This window comes from Nerophis lumbriciformis, linkage group LG07 (genome assembly GCF_033978685.3).
Source record: "Nerophis lumbriciformis linkage group LG07, RoL_Nlum_v2.1, whole genome shotgun sequence".
NCBI classification, from domain to species: Eukaryota; Metazoa; Chordata; class Actinopteri; order Syngnathiformes; family Syngnathidae; genus Nerophis; species Nerophis lumbriciformis.
In genome coordinates this window covers 54131932-54155000 of record NC_084554.2, presented here as the reverse complement: position 1 = coordinate 54155000, position 23069 = coordinate 54131932, and the positions used below count along the sequence as shown (strand labels likewise).

At 34.9% G+C, this 23069-nt stretch overlaps 1 protein-coding gene across 1 annotated transcript in view; it reads left to right on the top strand.

Annotated features, from left to right (window-relative positions):
* LOC133609344 (partitioning defective 3 homolog) overlaps window positions 1-23069 on the top strand; it is a 963929-nt gene that overhangs the window by 390236 nt on the left and 550624 nt on the right. The window contains exon 8 of the mRNA XM_061964873.2: window positions 13891-14016. Within this exon, the coding sequence (XP_061820857.1) occupies window positions 13891-14016 (126 nt within the window). The remainder of the gene's footprint in view (window positions 1-13890; window positions 14017-23069) is intronic.

The following is a 23069-nucleotide window of genomic DNA, read 5'->3' as shown; positions in this document are numbered from 1 at the left end:
ATGTACACTAACATTTGTTGTTCAAATAAAGACAATAATGACATTTTTTTGTGGTCCCATTTATTTAGAAAAGTATCGAAAAGTATCGAAATACATTTTGGTACCCGTACCAAAATATTATATATATTTTGGTATTTTGGTATAATATAAATTCAAGCTTCTGCTTGAATTTCTGCTTGACAAAATTGGTGCGGTTCAGCTAAATGTGTTGCTTTTCTGACATGGACTTGTTTCTTCAGCATTGTCCACACGTTTAAAGTCAGGACTTTCTGAAGGCCATTCTAAAAAAAATTCATTCTAGCCTGATTTAGCCATTCCTTTGCCACTTTTAAGGTGTGTTTGGGGGTCATTGTCCTGTTGGAACACCCAACTGCGCCCAAGACCCAACCTCAGGTCTGATGATTTTAGCTTGTCCTGAAGAATTTGGAGCTTTTTCATTGTCCCATGTAAAGCAGCAGTTCCATTGGCAGCAAAACAGGCCCAGAGCATAATACTACCACCACCATGCTCGGCGGTAGGAATGATGTTCCTGGGATTGAAGGCCTCCAAACATATTGCTAGGTATTGTGGCCAAACAGCTCCATTTTTTGTTTCATCTGACCACAGAACTTTCCTCCAGAAGGTCTTATCTTTGTCCAGGAGTTGTGGCTCGGTAGCAAACGTGTCACGGACCGGTCCTGGTCCCAGGACCGGACCTGTGGTCAGGGACCAGTGGTTTAGATGCTTGTGGCAGATTAGTGGAGCGCGTGAGGAGCCTATTAGAACGGTCACAGCAGCAGTGTAGTAAGAGTACTAATCAAGGATTCAAGTCCTTGGTCCTCATCAAGGCATTAAGGTTAGTCATCTGCCTCATTTTGTTTTCAACACTTACGGAGACAAGGCGCGGTCATGTCCGCTCGCACGGCGCGGCCAATTAAGCCGATGTTCAACACACTTAAGATGACCTGGCAACACAAGCTCACGCAGAGACCGCCTTTTTTCCCCCCCATCCTTCATTTCCACTTCATGCCGCTGTGTACCCCCGTCGGGCGGGTGGGAGGGGTGTGGCGCGCGAAACGTGGATGTCCACGCTATGGAGACAATTAGGACAATGTTCCAGGAGTGGCGGCGGCTTTGTCGGCGTCACATGCTAATTCTGCCCTTGACATTTGCATCCAGCAGGGTCACTTTCTCCCAATGAAACATCTTTTCAACCAGAAACTGCAATGCAAGTGAAGCTGTTGCCAAACCAAAATAAATCATTAAAATGTTAATACTAATGGTGCTAAATAATGGTAATTAAATACATACAAAAGGAAGCAGTTTATTTCAATTAAAGAGTGCATTTAAAAAAAAAAATCTAGTCATAAATCAACTGAATTGACAAATTAAATACATTTATTTAAATAATAAATTTATTTATTTATCATTTATTGACAAATAAATTACATATTTTATGAGAAATATATTTGTCTATATTTTATAATAAAAGATACAACTATTTATAAAAAACAAAAACATAGATACTTGAATAAATAATATACATAAATAAATAGATACAAAAATAAGGCAGTTTTTGTCAGGTTCAAACACCGAACTGTCTATTAAACAAGACAAGAAGCAAGGAATCACGCAGAGACAGAGTTTAATTAAGCGTGAAGCTGTTGCCAAACCAAAATAAATCATTAAAATGTTAATACTAATGGTGCTAAATGATGGTAATGAAATACATACAAAAGGATGCAGTTTATTTCAATTAAAGAGTGCATTTAAAAAAAAAATCTAATCATAAATCAACTGAATTGACAAATAAATTACATATTTTATGAGAAATATATTTGTCTATATTTTATTTAAAAAAAGATACAACTATTTATAAAAAACAAAACAAAAACATAGATACTTGAATAAATAATATACATAAATAAATAAATAGATACAAAAATGAAGCAATTTTTGTCAGGTTCAAACACAGAACTATCTATTAAACAAGACAAGAAGCAAGGAATCACGCAGAGACAGAGTTCAATTAAGCGTGAAGCTGTTGCCAAACCAAAATAAATAACTCAAATGTTAATACTAATGGTGTTAAATAATGGTAATTAAATAAATACAAAAGAAAGAAGTTGATTTCAATTAAAGAGTGCATTTAAAAATATATATATATATAATCATAATTCAACTGAATTGACAAATAAATGACACATTTTATGACACACATAATTGTCTATATTTGATAATAAAAGATGCAACTTTAAAAAAAAAAACAAAAAAAAAAAACATAGATACTTGAATAAATAATATACATAAATAAATAGATACAAAAATAAGGCGGTTTTTGTCAGGTTCAAACAGCGAACTATCTATTACACAAGACAAGAAGCAAGGAATCAGGCAGAGACAGAGTTCAATTAAGCGTGAAGCTGTTGCCAAACCAAAATAAATCATTAAAATGTTAATACTAATGGTGCTAAATAATGGTAATTAAATACATACAAAAGGAAGCAGTTTAATTCAATTAAAGAGTGCATTTAAAAAAAAATCTAATCATAAATCAACTGAATTGACAAATAAATTACATATTTTATGAGAAATATATTTGCCTATATATTTTTTTTTTTTAAAGATACAACTATTTATAAAAAACAAAACAAAAACATAGATACTTGAATAAATAATATACATAAATAAATAGATACAAAAATGAAGCAATTTTTGTCAGGTTCAAACACAGAACTATCTATTAAACAAGACAAGAAGCAAGGAATCACGCAGAGACAGAGTTCAATTAAGCGTGAAGCTGTTGCCAAACCAAAATAAATAACTCAAATGTTAATACTATTGGTGTTAAATAATGGTAATTAAATAAATACAAAAGAAAGAAGTTGATTTCAATTAAAGAGTGTATTAAAAAAAAATCTAATCATAAAACAACTGAATTGACAAATAAATTACATATTTTTTGATAAATATATTTGTCTATATTTTATAAAAAAAAGATACAACTATTTATAAAAAACAAAACAAAAACATAGATACTTGAATAAATAATATACATAAATAAATAGATACAAAAATGAAGCAATTTTTGTCAGGTTCAAACACCGAACTATCTATTAAACGAGACAAGAAGCAAGGAATCACGCAGAGACAGAGTTCAATTAAGCGTGAAGCTGTTGCCAAACCAAAATAAATAACTCAAATGTTAATACTAATGGTGTTAAATAATGGTAATTAAATACATACAAAAGGAAGCAGTTTATTTCAATTAAAGAGTGCATTTAAAAAAAAATCTAATCATAAATCAACTGAATTGACAAATAAATTACATATTTTATGAGAAACATAATCGTCTATATTTTATAATAAAAGATGCAACTTTTAAAAATTAAAAAATAAATACAAAAACATAGATACTTGAATAAATAATATACATAAATAAATAGATACAGGTCAGGTTCAAACACAGAACTATCTATTAAACAAGACAAGAAGCAAGGAATCACACAGAGACAGAGTTCAATTAAGCTTGAAGCTGTTGCCAAACCAAAATAAATCATTAAAATGTTAATACTAACGGTGTTAAATAATGGTAATTAAATACATACAAAAGGAAGCAGTTTATTTCAATTAAAGAGTGCATTTGAAAAAAAATCTAATCATAAATCAACTGAATTGACAAATAAATTACATATTTTATGAGAAATATATTTGTCTATATTTTATAATAAAAGATACAACTATTTATAAAAAACAAAACAAACACATAGATACTTGAATAAATAATATACATAAATAAATAGATACAAAAATGAAGCAATTTTTGTCAGGTTCAAACACCGAACTATCTATTAAACAAGACAAGAAGCAAGGAATCACGCAGAGACAGAGTTCAATTAAGCGTGAAGCTGTTGCCAAACCAAAATAAATCATTAAAATGTTAATACTAATGGTGCTAAATAATGGTAATTAAATACATACAAAAGGAAGCAGTTTATTTCAATTAAAGAGTGCATTTAAAAAAAAATCTAATTATAAATCCACTGAATTGACAAAAAAATTACATATTTTATGAGAAATATATTTGTCTATATTTTATTAAAAAAAAGATAAAACTATTTATAAAAAAAAAAAAAAACATAGATACTTGAATAAATAATATACATAAATAAATAGATACAAAAATGAAGCAATTTTTGTCAGGTTCAAACACCGAACTATCTATTAAACAAGACAAGAAGCAAGGAATCACGCAGAGACAGAGTTCAAGTTAGCGTGAAGCTGTTGCCAAACCAAAATAAATAACTCAAATGTTAATACTAATGGTGTTAAATAATGGTGATTAAATAAATACAAAAGAAAGAAGTTGATTTCAATTAAAGAGTGCATTTAAAAAAACAAAATTCTAATCATAAATCAACTGAATTGACAAATAAATGACATATTTTATGACACACATACTTGTCTATTTTTGATAATAAAAGATGCAACTTTTAAAAATAAGAAAAATACAAAAACATAGATAATTGAATAAATAATATACATAAATAAATAGATACAAAAATAAGGCAGTTTTTGTCAGGTTCAAACAGCGAACTATCTATTACACAAGACAAGAAGCAAGGAATCACGCAGAGACAGAGTTCAATTAAGCGTGAAGCTGTTGCCAAACCAAAATACATCATTAAAATGTTAATACTAATGGTGCTAAATAATGGTAATTAAATACATACAAAAGGAAGCAGTTTATTTAAATTAAAGAGTGCATTTAAAAAAAAAATTCTAATCATAAATCAACTGAATTGACAAATAAATGACATATTTTATGACAAACATAATTGTCTATATTTGATAATAAAAGATGCAACTTAAAAAAAAAAATACAAAAACATAGATACTTGAATAAATAATATACATAAATAATTTTTGTCAGGTTCAAACACCGAACTATCTATTAAACAAGACAAGAAGCAAGGAATCACGCAGAGACAGAGTTCAATTAAGCGTGAAGCTGTTGCCAAACCAAAATAAATCATTAAAATGTTAATACTAATGGTGCTAAATAATGATAATTAAATACATACAAAAGGAAGCAGTTTATTTCAATTAAAGAGTGGATTTAAAAAAAAATCTAATCATAAATCAACTGAATTGACAAATAAATTACATATTTTATGAGAAATATATTCGTCTATATTTTATTAAAAAAAAGATACAACTATTTATAAAAAACAAAACAAAAACATAGATACTTGAATAAATAATATACATAAATAAATAGATACAAAAATGAAGCAATTTTTGTCAGGTTCAAACACTGAACTATCTATTAAACAAGACAAGAAGCAAGGAATCACGCAGAGACAGAGTTCAATTAAGCGCGAAGCTGTTGCCAAACCAAAATAAATAACTCAAATGTTAATACTATTGGTGTTAAATAATGGTAATTAAATAAATACAAAATAAATAAGTTGATTTCAATTAAAGAGTGCATTAAAAAAAAAACAAATCTAATCATAAATCAACTGAATTGACAAATAAATGACATATTTTATGAGAAATATATCTGTCTATATTTAAAAAAAAAAAAAAGATACAACTATTTATAAAAAACAAAACAAAAACATAGATACTTGAATAAATAATATACATAAATAAATAAATAGATACAAAAATGAAGCAATTTTTGTCAGGTTCAAACACCGAACTATATAAATAATAATATAGTATAATATATAAACAAGACAAGAAGCAAGGAATCACGCAGAGACAGAGTTCAATTAAGCGTGAAGCTGTTGCCAAACCAAAATAAATAACTCAAATGTTAATACTAATGGTGTTAAATAATGGTAATTACATAAATACAAAAGGAAGAAGTTGATTTCAATTAAAGAGTGCATTAAAAAAAAAAATCTTATCATAAATCAACTGAATTGACAAATAAATGACATATTTTATGACACACATAATTGTCTATTTTTGATAATAAAAGATGCAACTTTTAAAAATAAAAAAAAATACAAAAACATAGATACTTGAATAAATAATATACATAAATAAATAGATGCAAAAATGAAGCAATTTTTGTCAGGTTCAAACACCGAACTATCTATTAAACAAGACAAGAAGCAAGGAATCACGCAGAGACAGAGTTCAATTAAGCGTGAAGCTGTTGCCAAACCAAAATAAATAACTCAAATGTTAATACTAATGGTGTTAAATAATGGTAATTACATAAATACAAAAGGAAGCAGTTTATTTCAATTAAAGAGTGCATTTAAAAAAATCTAATCATAAATCAACTGAATTGACAAATAAATTACATATTTTATGAGAAATATATTTGTCTATATTTTATAATAAAAGATACAACTATTTATAAAAAACAAAACAAAAACATAGATACTTGAATAAATAAAATACATAAATAAATAGATACAAAAATGAAGCAATTTTTGTCAGGTTCAAACACCGAACTATCTATTAAACAAGACAAGAAGCAAGGAATCACGCAGAGACAGAGTTCAATTAAGTGTGAAGCTGTTGCCAAACCAAAATAAATCATTAAAATGTTAATACTAATGGTGCTAAATGATGGTAATTAAATACATACAAAAGGAAGCAGTTTATTTCAATTAAAGAGTGCATTTAAAAAAAATTCTAATCATAAATCAACTGAATTGACAAATAAATTACATATTTTATGAGAAATATATTTATCTAAATTTTATTTAAAAAAAGATACAACTATTTATAAAAAACAAAACAAAAACATAGATACTTGAATAAATAATATACATAAATAAATAGATACAAAAATGAAGCAATTTTTGTCAGGTTCAAACACAGAACTATCTATTAAACAAGACAAGAAGCAAGGAATCACGCAGAGACAGAGTTCAATTAAGCGTGAAGCTGCTGCCAAACCAAAATAAATAACTCAAATGTTAATACTAATGGTGTTAAATAATGGTAATTAAATACATACAAAAGGAAGCAGTTTATTTCAATTAAAGAGTGCATTTAAAAAAAAATCTAATCATAAATCAACTGAATTGACAAATAAATTACATATTTTATGAGAAATATATTTGTCTATATTTTATTTAAAAAAAATACAACTATTTATAAAAAACAAAACAAAAACATAGATACTTGAATAAATAATATACATAAATAGATACAAAAATGAAGCAATTTTTGTCAGGTTCAAACACAGAACTATCTATTAAACAAGACAGGAAGCAAGGAATCACGCAGAGACAGAGTTCAATTAAGCGTGAAGCTGTTGCCAAACCAAAATAAATAACTCGAATGTTAATACTAATGGTGTTAAATAATGGTAATTACATAAATACAAAAGAAAGAAGTTGATTTCAATTAAAGAGTGCATTTAAAAATAGATATATATATAATCATAATGCAACTGAATTGACAAATAAATGACATATTTTATTACACACATAATTGTCTATATTTGATAATAAAAGATGCAACTTTAAAAAAAAAAAAAAAATACAAAAACATAGATACTTGAATAAATAATATACATAAATAAATAGATACAAAAATAAGGCAGTTTTTGTCAGGCTCAAACAGCGAACTATCTATTACACAAGACAAGAAGCAAGGAATCACGCAGAGACAGAGTTCAATTAAGCGTGAAGCTGTTGCCAAACCAAAATAAATCATTAAAATGTTAATACTAATGGTGCTAAATAATGGTAATTAAATACATACAAAAGGAAGCAGTTTATTTCAATTAAAGAGTGCATTTAAAGACAAATCTAATCATAAATCAACTGAATTGACGAAAAAATTACATATTTTATGAGAAATATATTTGTCTATATTTTATTTAAAAAAAGATACAACTATTTATAAAAAAAACAAAACAAAAACATAGATACTTGAATAAATATTTGATAATAAAAGATGCAACTTTTAAAAATAAAAATAAAATACAAAAACATACTTGAATAAATAATATACATAAACAAATAGATACAAAAATAAGGCAGTTTTTGTCAGGTTCAAACAGCGAACTATCTATTACACAAGACAAGAAGCAAGGAATCAGGCAGAGACAGAGTTCAATTTTGCTCATGAGGAGAAAGGTGTGGGGCTGCACACTCAGCTACAGTAAATGGTAAATGGGTCGTACTTGTATAGTGTGCCGTGAGATACAGTCTGGTGTGCCGTGGGAGATTATGCAATTTCACTTAATTGGGTTAAAAATATTTTTTGCCAACCAGTAATTATAATCCGCAAATGAAATGTTCAAAACATATTGCACAGCAGATCTCTTATCAGAGGTAAGCACGTTAATAAAGTGGTGAGTGTTCCGGTACGTGCAGAGTTTAGGGCTATAACAGCTCTAGGATGGAAACTGTTTTTCGAATCTATTTTTGTATTATTAATATGTGCATATTAATCATTTATATTACAAAAATAAAACAGGTATTTGTCATTAATGCATGAAATAAAAAGTAAATTAAAGTAACCCAAAGAAAATCACTTAATTAATTATTTTTTTTAATTTAATTTATTTTATTTATTTATTATTTATTTATTTATCATTTATATTTAATTAAGTTTAGTACAATCAACATAAAAATAGCTCTAACTTCCATATTTCCTGGAGTTTTTAGAGAGAATAATTGTTTATTAGCCTGATGCTATCTGACCATAGTAGTTAAGTGTTTTTCTGTATGAAATGTTCCACAAATGTTTTGTCAGTCCGAGGCGACGCCGGCAGCCAGTGTGTGTAATTGGTGTAGCAAAGGATTAAATAGCTAATAAAACACAAGTGTTATTACCACAAAGATCAATAACGCTCATAATTGCTTCTATTTATGTGCTTCCTGCTCAGCATTCTAGTCAGCGTAGGCGGAGTTAGGAGAACTCTTAGTATCACATGTGGTCGGTCTTCTCAAGGGCTAAACGTACCTGGGCACGTTTAGACCTCACCTTAACCCAGAGGTCGGCAACCCAAAACCTTGAAAGAGCCATATTGGACCACAAATACAAGAAAGTAATCGATCTGGAGCCGCAACAAATTAAAAAATATATATATATATCAGTGTTAAAATGATGGCAACACATGATGTAAGTATCTATATTAGCCTACTATCAAAATGACTTTAAAAGTCTTATATAAGTGTTATAATGAAGACAACACATATTGTAAGTGTCTATATTAGCCTACTATCAAAATGACTTTAAAAGTCTTATATAAATGTTTTAATGAAAGCAACACATGATGTAAGTGTCTATATTAGCCTACTATCAAAATGACTTTAAAAGTCTAATATAAGTGTTTTAATGAAGGCAACACATGATGTAAGTGTCTATATTAGCCTACTATCAAAATGACTTTAAACGTCTTATTTAAGTGTTATAATGAAGGCAACACATGATGTAAGTGTCTATATTAGCCTACTATCAGAATTACTTTAAAAGTCTTATTTAAGTGTTATAATGAAGGCAACACATGATGTAAGTGTCTATATTAGCCTACTATCAAAATGACTTTAAAAGTCTTATATAAGTGTTATAATGAAGGCAACACATGATGTAAGTGTCTATATTAGCCTACTATCAAAATGACTTTAAAAGTCTTATATAAGTGTTTTAATGAAGGCAACACATGATGTAAGTGTCTATATTAGTTATATTAGCCTACTATCAAAATGACTTTAAAAGTCTTATATAAGTGTTATAATGAAGACAACACATGATGTAAGTGTCTATATTAGCTATAATAGCCTACTATCAAAATGACTATGTGTCGCAGGCTGAAGCAAATCTTCGTTGACCGAAATGTTGAAATGTAATATTTACTTTACTCATCGTTGGAAAACATTAGTAAAACTTCTCAGAGGGTGAGATAACTCCTGGAAAAGACTGTCTTAGAATGGCCAAAGGTATAGATGTGTGTGTCCAAGTTAAAGGAAATGTCTTCTTCTAATGGATTTATTACAATCTTTGCAAGCTGGGTAACGTTTGCTGTGGTCTGGAACAACATGGCGCAGTAACAACTATCAGAAATGCAGCCAATATTACATCCATCCATCCATTTTCTACTGCTTATTCCCGTAAATGATCTTAAATATAGCTACAAATGAGGCATAATGATGCAATATGTATGATGTGTGAGGGAGCAGGCTTGGGGTGGGGGCGGGGTTTGGTGGTAGCAGGGGTGTATAATGTATCCCGGAAGAGTCAGGGCTGCATGGGATTCTGGGTGTTTGTTCTGTTGTGTTTATGTTGTGTTAAGGTGCAGATGTTCTCCCGAAATGTGTTTGTCATTCTTGTTTGGTTTTGGTTCAAAGTGTGGCGCATTATTAGTAAGAGTGTTAAAAGTTGTTTTATATGGTCACCGTCAGTGTAACCTGTGTGGCTGTTGACCAAGTATGCCTTGCTGTCACGTACGTGTGCAAGCAGAAGATGTATTTTGTATAACAAGTGTTGGGCTGGCACGCTGTTAATACAGATTGTAAAGGGCGCCAAATGTTGTACCATCATGGCAAGCCCTTATTATAGCTGTAAGGGTGAAAATCGGTGAATATTAATCCCGGGAGTTTTCTGCGAGAGGCACTGAAATCCGGAAGTCTCACGGGAAATTTGGGGGGGTTCAGCAAGTAAGCTGCTGAGCCGCATCAGGGTGATTAAAGAGCCGCATGCGGGTTGCCAACCCCTGCGTCAGACACTTTAAAATAATCCCAAAACATAGACATGGTGTCGTGAGTCAGTCACCGAGCGAGCCGGCTTGTTAGCGACGGCTACAGCACCGGCAACAATACACTCTTGTTGTTGCCTTTTAAAAAGTCATTAATTTTACTTTTTGATACCAATAATTTCTGATATTACATTTTAAAGCATTTACCTCCAATTTCCATACATTTTTGGAAAAAGCTCCATGGAGCCACCAGGGCGCCGCTAAAGAGCTGCATGTGGCTCTGTAGCCAAGGGTTGCTGACCCCTGAAAACCAAACCGAGCAAAAACAAAGGGTGAGCAAGAAAATTGGGATGTCCGTTTTTGCTTCAACGTGCCATCAATGTTGTTTTGTCTCCAGAAAGTCTGCTGGTCTGCATTTGTGTTTGGTAGCTTCCCGATAGATGGAGTTTCAGATGTACTCGTGCATTTCTTTAGGGGTTTGATATGCAAAAGTGAGGACTTGCCTTCTTTCTCAAGCTTTTGGGTATTTACTCCACCATCAGCGCCTCTCATCTTTAAGCTGGCGAATACACAATTCCCTCACAAGCCATAAGATGATCTCTTGCAGTTGTTGGTTTGTTCCGCACATTCCGCCAGGCCTGCAGACAGTGTGGGTGTGTGAAGGGATGGACCGGGGATTAACATTTAGTCAGCGAAACACGTTTGGTTTTTTTTCTAAGCCACAGGAGAAGACATCTTTATATAGTTGGAAAAGTAAACTTTGAGTGAAACAATTGGAAACTTGTGTTGTGTGCGTGGTCTCTCAGTGTTGACCTGACCATGAACAACCAGCATTTACATAGTGGCTAGATGCTGCCTGAAGGAGCCAATGCAGCAAATTTAAAACTGGTGTAATGTGCTACAATCAACATTTACACAGTGTCTAGATGCTGCCTGAAGGAGCCAATGCAGCAAATTTAAAACTGGTGTTATGTGCTACAATCAGCATTTACATAGCGGCTAGATGCTGCCTGAAGGAGCCAATGCAGCACATTTAAAACTGGTGTAATGTGCTACAATCAGCATTTACATAGTTGCTAGATGCTGCCTGAAGGAGCCAATGCAGCAAATTTAAAACTGGTGTCATGTGCTACAATCAGCATTTACATAGTGGCTAGATGCTGCCTGAAGGAGCCAATGCAGCAACTTTAAAACTGGTGTAATGTGCAACAATCAGCATTTACATAGTGGCTAGATGCTGCCTGAAGGAGCCAATGCAGCAAATTTAAAACTGGTGTAATGTGCTACAATCAGCATTTACATAGCGGCTAGATGCTGCCTGAAGGAGCCAATGCAGCACATTTAAAACTGGTGTAATGTGCTACAATCAGCATTTACATAGTGGCTAGATGCTGCCTGAAGGAGCCAATGCAGCAAATTTAAAACTGGTGTAATGTGCTACAATCAGCATTTACATATTGGCTAAATGCTGCCTGAAGGAGCCAATGCAGCAAATTTAAAACTGGTGTATTGTAGCTGAGATAGGCTCCAGCGCCCCCCGCGACCCCAAAGGGAAAAAGCGGTAGGAAATGGATGGATGGATAATGTGCTACAATCAGCATTTTCATAGTGGCTAGATGCTGCCAGAAGGAGCCAATGCAGCAAATTTAAAACTGGTGTAATGTGCTACAATCAGCATTTACATAGCGGCTAGATGCTGCCTGAAGGAGCCAATGCAGCAAATTTAAAACTGGTGTAATGTGCTACAATCAGCATTTACATAGTGGCTAGATGCTGCCTGAAGGGAGCCAATGCAGCAAATTTAATACTGGTGTAATGTGCTACAATCAGCATTTACATAGTGGCTAGATGCTGCCTGAAGGAGCCAATGCAGAAAATTTAAAACTGGTGCAATGTGCTACAATCAGCATTTACATAGTGGCTAGATGCTGCCTGAAGGAGCCAATGCAGAAAATTTAAAACTGGTGTATTGTAGCTGAGATAGGCTCCAGCGCCCCCCGCGACCCCAGAGGGAAAAAGCGGTAGGAAATGGATGGATGGATAATGTGCTACAATCAGCATTTTCATAGTGGCTAGATGCTGCCTGAAGGAGCCAATGCAGCAAATTTAAAACTGGTGTAATGTGCAACAATCAGCATTTACATAGTGGCTAGATGCTGCCTGAAGGAGCCAATGCAGCAAATTTAAAACTGGTGTAATGTGCTACAATCAGCATTTACATAGTGGCTAGATGCTGCCTGAAGGAGCCAATGCAGCAAATTTAAAACTGGTGTAATGTGCTACAATCAGCATTTACATAGTGGCTAGATGCTGCCTGAAGGAGCCAATGCAGCACATTTAAAACTGGTGTAATGTGCTACAATCAGCATTTACATAGCGGCTAGATGCTGTGTGAAGGAGCCAATGCAGCAAATTTAAAACTGATGTAATGTGCTACAATCAGCATCTGGTCCTCGTCAGCACGCGTGGTCTCTAAGTGTTGACCTGACCATGAACAATAAACATTTACATAGTGGCTAGTCTTTGTTCTGGTATTTGGTATAGGTAAAAGGGCAGTGGATCTCAGGATCCGCGAGGCAAGAACTTGCTAAGTCATTAAAACATTTAAATACTAATACAGTAATATAACTTTAAAATCAACCCTGAAGCAGACAGTGAGCCAATGCAACACGTTTAAAACTGGTGTAATGTGCTCCCACCCTCAGTGTTCACCTGACCATGAACAATAAACACGTCCTGCAATGGGAACCTTCACCATGCGTACAAATACTAATACAATAATATAACTTTAAAATCGACCCTGAAGCAGACGGGCGAGCCAATGCAACACATTTAAAACTGGTGTACTGTGCTCCCACCCTCAGTGTTGACCTGACCATGAACAATAAACACTTCCTGCAATGCGAACCTTAACCATGCGCACACATACTAATACAGTAATATAACTTTAAAATCGACCCTGAAGCAGACGGGGAGCCAATACAACACATTTAAAACTGGTGTAATGTGCTCCCACCCTCAGTGTTGACTTGACCATGAACAATAAACACGTCCTGCAATGCGAACCTTCACCATGTGTACAAATACTAATACAGTAATAGAACTTTAAAATCGACCCTGAAGCAGACGGGCGAGCCAATGCAACACATTTAAAACTGGTGTAATATGCTCCCACCCTCTTTTGTCTTTTGTTTGTCCGCATGATGTAATACCTCCGTATTCCCTTGCAGGACCCAGGGCTTGCTCGTCAATCGTCTGGAGCGCGGGGGCAAGGCGGAGCAGGAGCGTCTCTTCCAGAAGAATGATTGCATTGTCAGGATCAATCAGAGAGATATACGCAACCTTCACTTTGAACAGTAAGCCTTGTTATTTTTTTAATGTCCGCTATTTTCTCATACACACCTCTTGTTTAAGGTTAGGTTTTAGGGCGACCGTGTTCTCGCAGTAATCTTCTTTTACACACCCCTGCAAAAAGTGCAACACCGTCAGTCACACTTGGGGTTGCAAAGGGGTGGAAAGTTTCCGGTAAATTTCCGTAAACTTTCCGGAAATTTACCACGGGAAGTTAAGCTCGGGAAGTTTGGGAATATATGGGAATTTGTGTGTTCTAACTATCGTGGGATCACACTCCTCAGCCTTCCCGGTAAGGTCTATTCAGGTGTACCGGAGAGGAGGCTACGCCGGATAGTCGAACCTCGGATTCAGGAGGAACAGTGTGGTTTTCGTCCTGGTCGTGGAACTGTGGACCAGCTCTATACTCTGGGCAGGGTCCTTGAAGGTGCATGGGAGTTTGCCCAACCAGTCTACATGTGCTTTGTGGATTTGGAGAAGGCATTGGACCGTGTCCCTCGGGAAGTCCTGTGGGGAGTGCTCAGAGAGTATGGGGTATCGGACTGTCTGATTGTGGCGGTCCGCTCCCTGTATGATCAGTGTCAGAGCTTGGTCCGCATTGCCGGCAGTAAGTCGGACACGTTTCCAGTGAGGGTTGGACTCCGCCAAGGCTGCCCTTTGTCACCCATTCTGTTCATAACAGAATTTCTAGGCGCAGTCAAGGCGTTGAGGGGATCCGGTTTGGTGGCTGCAGGATTAGGTCTCTGCTTTTTGCAGATGATGTGGTCCTGATGGCTTCATCTGGCCAGGATCTTCAGCTCTCGCTGGATCGGTTCGCAGCCGATGTGTGAAGCGACTGGGATGAGAATCAGCACCTCCAAGTCTGAGTCCGTGGTTCCCGCCCGGAAAAGGGTGGAGTGCCATCTCCGGGTTGGGGAGGAAACCCTGCCCCAAGTGGAGGAGTTCAAGTACCTCGGAGTCTTGTTCACGAGTGAGGGAAGAGTGGATCGTGAGATCGACAGGCGGATCGGTGCGGCGTCTTCAGTAATGCGGACGCTGTATCGATCCGTTGTGGTGAAGAAGGAGCTGAGCCGGAAGGCAAAGCTCTCAATTTACCGGTCGATCTACGTTCCCATCCTCACCTATGGTCATGAGCTTTGGGTTATGACCGAAAGGACAAGATCACGGGTACAAGCGGCCAAAATGAGTTTCCTCCGCCGGGTGGCAGGGCTCTCCCTTAGAGATAGGGTGAGAAGCTCTGTCATCCGGGGGGAGCTCAAAGTAAAGCCGCTGCTCCTCCACATGGAGAGGAGCCAGATGAGGTGGTTCGGGCATCTGGTCAGGATGCCACCCGAGCGCCTCCCTCGGGAGGTGTTTAGGGCACGTCTGACCGGTAGGAGGCCACGGGGAAGACCCAGGACACGTTGGGAAGACTATGTCTCCCGGCTGGCCTGGGAACGCCTCGGGATCCCCCGGGAGGAGCTGGACGAAGTGGCTGGGGAGAGGGAAGTCTGGGCTTCCCTGCTTAGGCTGCTGCCCCCGCGACCCGACCTCGGATAAGCGGAAGAAGATGGATGGATATATGGGAATTAATGGGGAATTAACGGGAATTAATAGAAATATATGGGAATTAATGGGGAATTAACGGGAATTAATGGAAATTTGGGGTAATTTATACTAACCATCATATACAGACATAAGGATATAAGGAGGATCTCAGGGTCTGCAAAGGTTCGTAGGGTAAAAGCAAATCTGAAGGATAAGAAGGCCCAATACTATAAAAAAACAAAAACATTTATAAACCATAAGAAGAACCTTAAAATAGATCCAGAAACACACGGGGAGCCATTGCAGAGATTTTAAAACTGGTGTAATGTGAGCCCGCCTTCTGGTCTTTGTCAGGAGACGGGCAGCTGAATTTTAAGGTAGTAGTACTAAAGAGGAATTCCACTTTTTTGGTGAATTTTTGGGTGAAAGGATAAGGTTAGGTGGGATTTACCTTAGTGTAGAAGGGGCCTAAAGCTACCCCCACAAAAAAAAAAATCAACACTTCTTTGCTACAAATCCACGTTAATGTGGTGTTTTCTGTTCGAGCTCCGGGAAGTTGGTGGTAAAACCGTCAGGGTTACCTCACCGACTGCTAATGCGGAGTGTGCGCAAAAGCCAGGACAATTTTGAGACTGCTTTCTCCAATCGCCAACCTGCGCACTGCAAAAAGTCAGTGTTCAAAAACAAGAAAAAAAATAGGTAAAAAATCCAGACTTTTTGACACTTAGTAAAAATTCAGACTTTTTGACACTTAGAAAAAATCCAGACTATTTGACACTTAGAAAATATCCAGACTTTTTGACACTTAGTAAAAATTCAGACTCCTTGACACTTGGGAAAAAATCCAGACTCTTTGACACTTAGAAAAAATCCAGACTTTTTGACACTTAGTAAAAATTCTGACTTTTTGACACTTAGAAAAAAATCCAGACTTTTCGACAGGAAAAATCCAGACTTTTTGACACTTAGTAAAAATTCAGACTTTTTGACACTTAGTAAAAATTCAGACTTTTTGACACTTAGAAAAAAATCCAGACTTTTTAACAGGAAAAATCCAGACTTCTTGACACTTTAAAAAATCCAGACTCCTTGACACTTGGGAAAAAAATCCAGACTCTTTGACACTTGGAAAAAAATCCAGACTCTTTGACACTTAGAAAAAATCCAGACTTTTTGACACTTAGTAAAAATTCAGACTTTTTGACACTTAGAAAAAAATCCAGACTTTTTGACACTTAGAAAAAATCCAGACTTTTTGACACTTAGAAAAAATCCAGACTTTTTGACACTTAGTAAAAATTCAGACTTTTTGACACTTAGAAAAAATCCAGACTTTTTGACACTTAGAAAAAATCCAGACTTTTTGACACTTAGTAAAAATTCAGACTTTTTGACACTTAGAAAAAATCCAGACTTTTTGACACTTAGAAAAAATCCAGACTTTTTGACACTTAGAAAAAATCCAGACTTTTTGACACTTAGAAAAAATCCAGACTTTTTGACCCTTAGTAAAAATTCAGACTTTTTGACACTTAGAAAAAAATCCAGACTTTTTGACAGGACAAATCCAGACTTTTTGACACTTAAAAAAACCCAGACTCCTTGACACTTGGAAAAAAATCCAGACTCTTTGACACTTGGAAAAAAATCCAGACTCTTTGACACTTGGAAAAAAATCCAGACTCTTTGACACTTAGAAAAAATCCAGACTTTTTGACACTTAGTAAAAATTCAGACTTTTTGACACTTAGAAAAAAATCCAGACTTTTTGACACTTAGAAAAAATCCAGACTTTTTGACACTTAGAAAAAATCCAGACTTTTTGACACTTAGTAAAAATTCAGACTTTTTGACACTTAGAAAAAATCCAGACTTTTTGACACTTAGAAAAAATCCAGACTTTTTGACACTTAGTAAAAATTCAGACTTTTTGACACTTAGTAAAAATTCAGACTTTTTGACACTTAGAAAAAATCCAGACTTTTTAACAGGAAAAATCCAGACTTCTTGACACTTAAAAAAATCCAGACTTTTTAACAGGAAAAATCCAGACTTCTTGACACTTAAAAAAATCCAGACTCCTTGACACTTGGGAAAAAATCCAGACTCTTTGACACTTGGAAAAAAATCCAGACTCTTTGACACTTAGAAAAAATCCAGACTTTTTGACACTTAGTAAAAATTCAGACTTTTTGACACTTAGAAAAAATCCAGACTTTTTGACACTTAGAAAAAATCCAGACTTTTTGACACTTAGTAAAAATTCAGACTTTTTGACACTTAGAAAAAATCCAGACTTTTTGACAGGAAAAATCCAGACTTTTTGACACTTAAAAAAACCCAGACTCCTTGACACTTGGAAAAAAATCCAGACTCTTTGACACTTGGAAAAAAATCCAGACTCTTTGACACTTGGAAAAAATCCAGACTTTTTGACACTTAGTAAAAATTCAGACTTTTTGACACTTAGAAAAAATCCAGACTTTTTGACACTTAGAAAAAATCCAGACTTTTTGACACTTAGAAAAAATCCAGACTTTTTGACACTTAGTAAAAATCCAGACTTTTTGACACTTGGAAAAAATCCAGACTTTTTGACACTTAGTAAAAATTCAGACTTTTTGACACTTAGAAAAAATCCAGACTTTTTGACACTTAAAAAAATCCAGAGTCCTTGACACTTGGAAAAAAATTCAGACTCTTTGACACTTGGAAAAAAATCCAGACTCTTTGACACTTGGAAAAAATCCAGACTCTTTGACACTTAGAAAAAATCCAGACTTTTTGACACTTAGTAAAAATTCTGACTTTTTGACACTTAGAAAAAAATCCAGACTTTTCGACAGGAAAAATCCAGACTTTTTGACACTTAGTAAAAATTCAGACTTTTTGACACTTAGTAAAAATTCAGACTTTTTGACACTTAGAAAAAAATCCAGACTTTTTAACAGGAAAAATCCAGACTTCTTGACACTTTAAAAAATCCAGACTCCTTGACACTTGGGAAAAAAATCCAGACTCTTTGACACTTGGAAAAAAATCCAGACTCTTTGACACTTAGAAAAAATCCAGACTTTTTGACACTTAGTAAAAATTCAGACTTTTTGACACTTAGAAAAAAATCCAGACTTTTTGACACTTAGAAAAAATCCAGACTTTTTGACACTTAGAAAAAATCCAGACTTTTTGACACTTAGTAAAAATTCAGACTTTTTGACACTTAGAACAAATCCAGACTTTTTGACACTTAGAAAAAATCCAGACTTTTTGACACTTAGTAAAAATTCAGACTTTTTGACACTTAGAAAAAATCCAGACTTTTTGACACTTAGAAAAAATCCAGACTTTTTGACACTTAGAAAAAATCCAGACTTTTTGACACTTAGAAAAAATCCAGACTTTTTGACCCTTAGTAAAAATTCAGACTTTTTGACACTTAGAAAAAAATCCAGACTTTTTGACAGGACAAATCCAGACTTTTTGACACTTAAAAAAACCCAGACTCCTTGACACTTGGAAAAAAATCCAGACTCTTTGACACTTGGAAAAAAATCCAGACTCTTTGACACTTGGAAAAAAATCCAGACTCTTTGACACTTAGAAAAAATCCAGACTTTTTGACACTTAGTAAAAATTCAGACTTTTTGACACTTAGAAAAAAATCCAGACTTTTTGACACTTAGAAAAAATCCAGACTTTTTGACACTTAGAAAAAATCCAGACTTTTTGACACTTAGTAAAAATTCAGACTTTTTGACACTTAGAAAAAATCCAGACTTTTTGACACTTAGAAAAAATCCAGACTTTTTGACACTAAGAAAAAATCCAGACTTTTTGACACTTAGAAAAAATCCAGACTTTTTGACACTTAGAAAAAATCCAGACTTTTTGACACTTAGTAAAAATTCAGACTTTTTGACACTTAGAAAAAATCCAGACTTTTTGACACTTGGAAAAAATCCAGACTTTTTGACACTTAGTAAAAATTCAGACTTTTTGACACTTATAAAAAATCCAGACTTTTTGACACTTATAAAAAATCCAGACTTTTTGACACTTACAAAAAATCCAGACTTTTTGACACTTAGTAAAAATTCAGACTTTTTGACAGGAAAAATCCAGACTTCTTGACACTTAAAAAAATCCAGACTCCTTGACACTTGGGAAAAAATCCAGACTTTTTGACACTTGGAAAAAAATCCAGACTCTTTGACACTTAGAAAAAATCCAGACTTTTTGACACTTAGTAAAAATTCAGACTTTTTGACACTTAGAAAAAATCCAGACTTTTTAACAGGAAAAATCCAGACTTCTTGACACTTAAAAAAATCCAGACTCCTTGACACTTGGGAAAAAATCCAGTCTCTTTGACACTTAGAAAAAAATCCAGACTTTTTGACACTTAGTAAAAATTCAGACTTTTTGACACTTAGAAAAAATCCAGACTTTTCGACAGGAAAAATCCAGACTTTTTGACACTTAGTAAAAATTCAGACTTTTTGACACTTGGAAAAAATCCAGACTTTTCGACAGGAAAAATCCAGACTTTTTGACACTTAGTAAAAATTCAGACTTTTTGACACTTAGAAAAAATCCAGACTTTTTGACAGGAAAAATCCAGACTTTTTGACACTTAAAAAAACCCAGACTCCTTGACACTTGGAAAAAAATCCAGACTCTTTGACACTTGGAAAAAAATCCAGACTATTTGACACTTGGAAAAAATCCAGACTTTTTGACACTTAGTAAAAATTCAGTCTTTTTGACACTTAGAAAAAATCCAGACTTTTTGACACTTAGAAAAAATCCAGACTTTTTGACACTTAGAAAAAATCCAGACTTTTTGACACTTAGTAAAAATTCAGACTTTTTGACACTTAGAAAAAATCCAGACTTTTTGACACTTAGAAAAAATCCAGAATTTTTGACACTTAGTAAAAATTCAGACTTTTTGACACTTAGAAAAAATCCAGACTTTTTGACAGGAAAAATCCAGACTTTTTGACACTTAAAAAAATCCAGAGTCCTTGACACTTGGAAAAAAATTCAGACTCTTTGACACTTGGAAAAAAATCCAGACTCTTTGACACTTGGAAAAAAATCCAGACTCTTTGACACTTGGAAAAAAATAGGTATTTTCCTTGAACTAAGCAAAATTACCAGCCAATAGAACAAGAACATTTGGCTTGTCAAGACTTTCCAAAACAAGTCAAATTAGCTAACCTCAATGAACCCAAAAATACTTTCAAATAAGTATATTCTCACTAATAACAAGTGCACTTTACTTGATAGAAAAAAAAAAGAGACCTTTTTTGTTCAACATGTTGAAAAATATTCTTAAATGAAGTAAATGCTAGTGCCATTATCTTGACATAATGATATGCGCTCGGCATTACATTTCATGAAACCAGAAAACTTATACTAAAAACTAATTTATTGTTCTTAATGGAAAGGCAAAAAGGCAATGCTCAGGCAAATCATATTGTCTTAAAATGCATTTTTCCATGGATAACATGACATCATCGCACCAAGTGCGTGCTCTTTCAGTCAATTAGTGCCTGAGGAATATATATATATATATGTATATATATGTATGTGTGGGAAAAAAATCACAAGACTATTTCATCTCTACAGGCCTGTTTCATGAGGGGGGGGGGTACCCTCAATCATCAGGAGATTTTAATGGGAGCTTTCGCATACCATGGTTTATATAGGGCACAGAGTGGGTGGGTACAGGCTGGCCTAGGGGCGTGGTGATTGGCTCATGTGTTGCCTAGGAGGTGTTTCCGTCTATGGCGGCATGTTGTTACAATTTCGCTGCGCTTGTTGAGGGATGACAGGTCTGGACGGTAAATAATAAACAGTTTCTCTTTCAAGCATAGGTTGCATCTTTTATTACCACTATTGTAAGGTGTGCTGGATGCAAGAATTTGCCATGTTATTGAATATTCAACATTATTGTCTTTGAGGTCCCAAATGTGTTCGCTGAGTTCTGTGGTATTTCGCAGGTTTTGGTTCCTGAAAGAAGCCTTGTGGTTGTTCCATCTGGTTTTGAATTCTCCCTCGGTTAATCCTACATATGTGTCGGATGTGTTAATGTCCTTGCGTGTTACCTTAGATTGGTAGACAACTGATGTTTGTAAGCACCCCCCGTTGAGGGGGCAATCAGGTTTCTTTCGACAATTACATCCTTTGTTGGTTTTGGAGTCGCTCTGTCTGAGGGCCGACGGCTCATTTGCAATTGCTTTGTTGTGGTTTGAGATTATATATGTATATATATATATATATATATCAAATCTCAGCAACAAGCTGTAATATCTTACTGAGATCATTTAGGACCAAAACACTTAAAACAAGTAAAACACTCTAACATAAAATCTGCTTAGTGAGAAGAATGATCTTATCAGACAGAAAATAAGCAAATATCACCCTTATTTGAGATATTTCATCTTATTTAGATTTCAGTTTTCGCAGTGTGGTGTCTCCATCCTGCACTCCGGGTCGTGAGTGGTTTTCAACAAAGTGCTTAACTGATCCGTCGTGGCTCCAATCCTTGATTGTAGACCCGGCCGGGCAACCATTTAGACAACAAGTGGGATTGGGTAAATATTTTGATACACTTCATCCAAACTGAACGCCACGTTGATGGGGTAATTTGTGTTTCAATCAGGCTTTGGGGTGGAGGCTGATTACTGGAGTGATGCCACTACACATGTAAACAAGCATATAGACACCCACTCAGTGGTGTGGCTCTTCATTTCCATATGAATCAAACGTCTGAATGAAGCGCCGCCCGCTGTGCAGGAATCATCTTGGCGGTGACTTTGAGGGAGAAAAACCAGCGTGATGTTCCTGATGCGCTACCAGGGGTCTGGGTAGAGGAGATGGGGATGTAGAAACCACTTTCCCCTTCCCCTATTTTCCCTCCCCTGGTCAGCCAATATATATGCTAAGTGCTCCTGGAAGAACCAGACAAAATCATTCTTGTCCGGGGATGATGTTGAGCTCCTTGCTCATTTGGCCCCTAAATGTGCTTAGTGTGTTTTGGATATTGGTGTTATTTTGTGTGCGAGTGACTGCTTATATTAGAACCTTAAGAATAAAAACTGTGTCAGATCACGCTTATTATTATTATATATATATATATATATAAAGGTTTATTTGAAATAGGGACATATACAGAAACATAAATATCTGAAACAGTTATCCAATGTATGCATCATACCTGGTTGCGGTTGCCAATCAGGCTGCTATTTATGCCTGCCACGCCCTCCAGTCAGGGCTCGATGGTTCCGTCAGGTGCTGTCGGTCTTGAACCCCGAGATGCGGAGATGGCAGGGGTGGCGCAGGAAAACGTGGCTTTAAATGTCAAAAAGAAGTAGTGCCACTGGTAAGTGCACATGCAGGGAAAACAGGAACCAGGAGACAATCATCGAGCCCTGACTGGAGGGCGTGGCAGGCATAAAGTTAAAGCTAAAAGTTAAAGTACCAATGATTGTCACACACACACTAGGTGTGGCGAGATTATTCT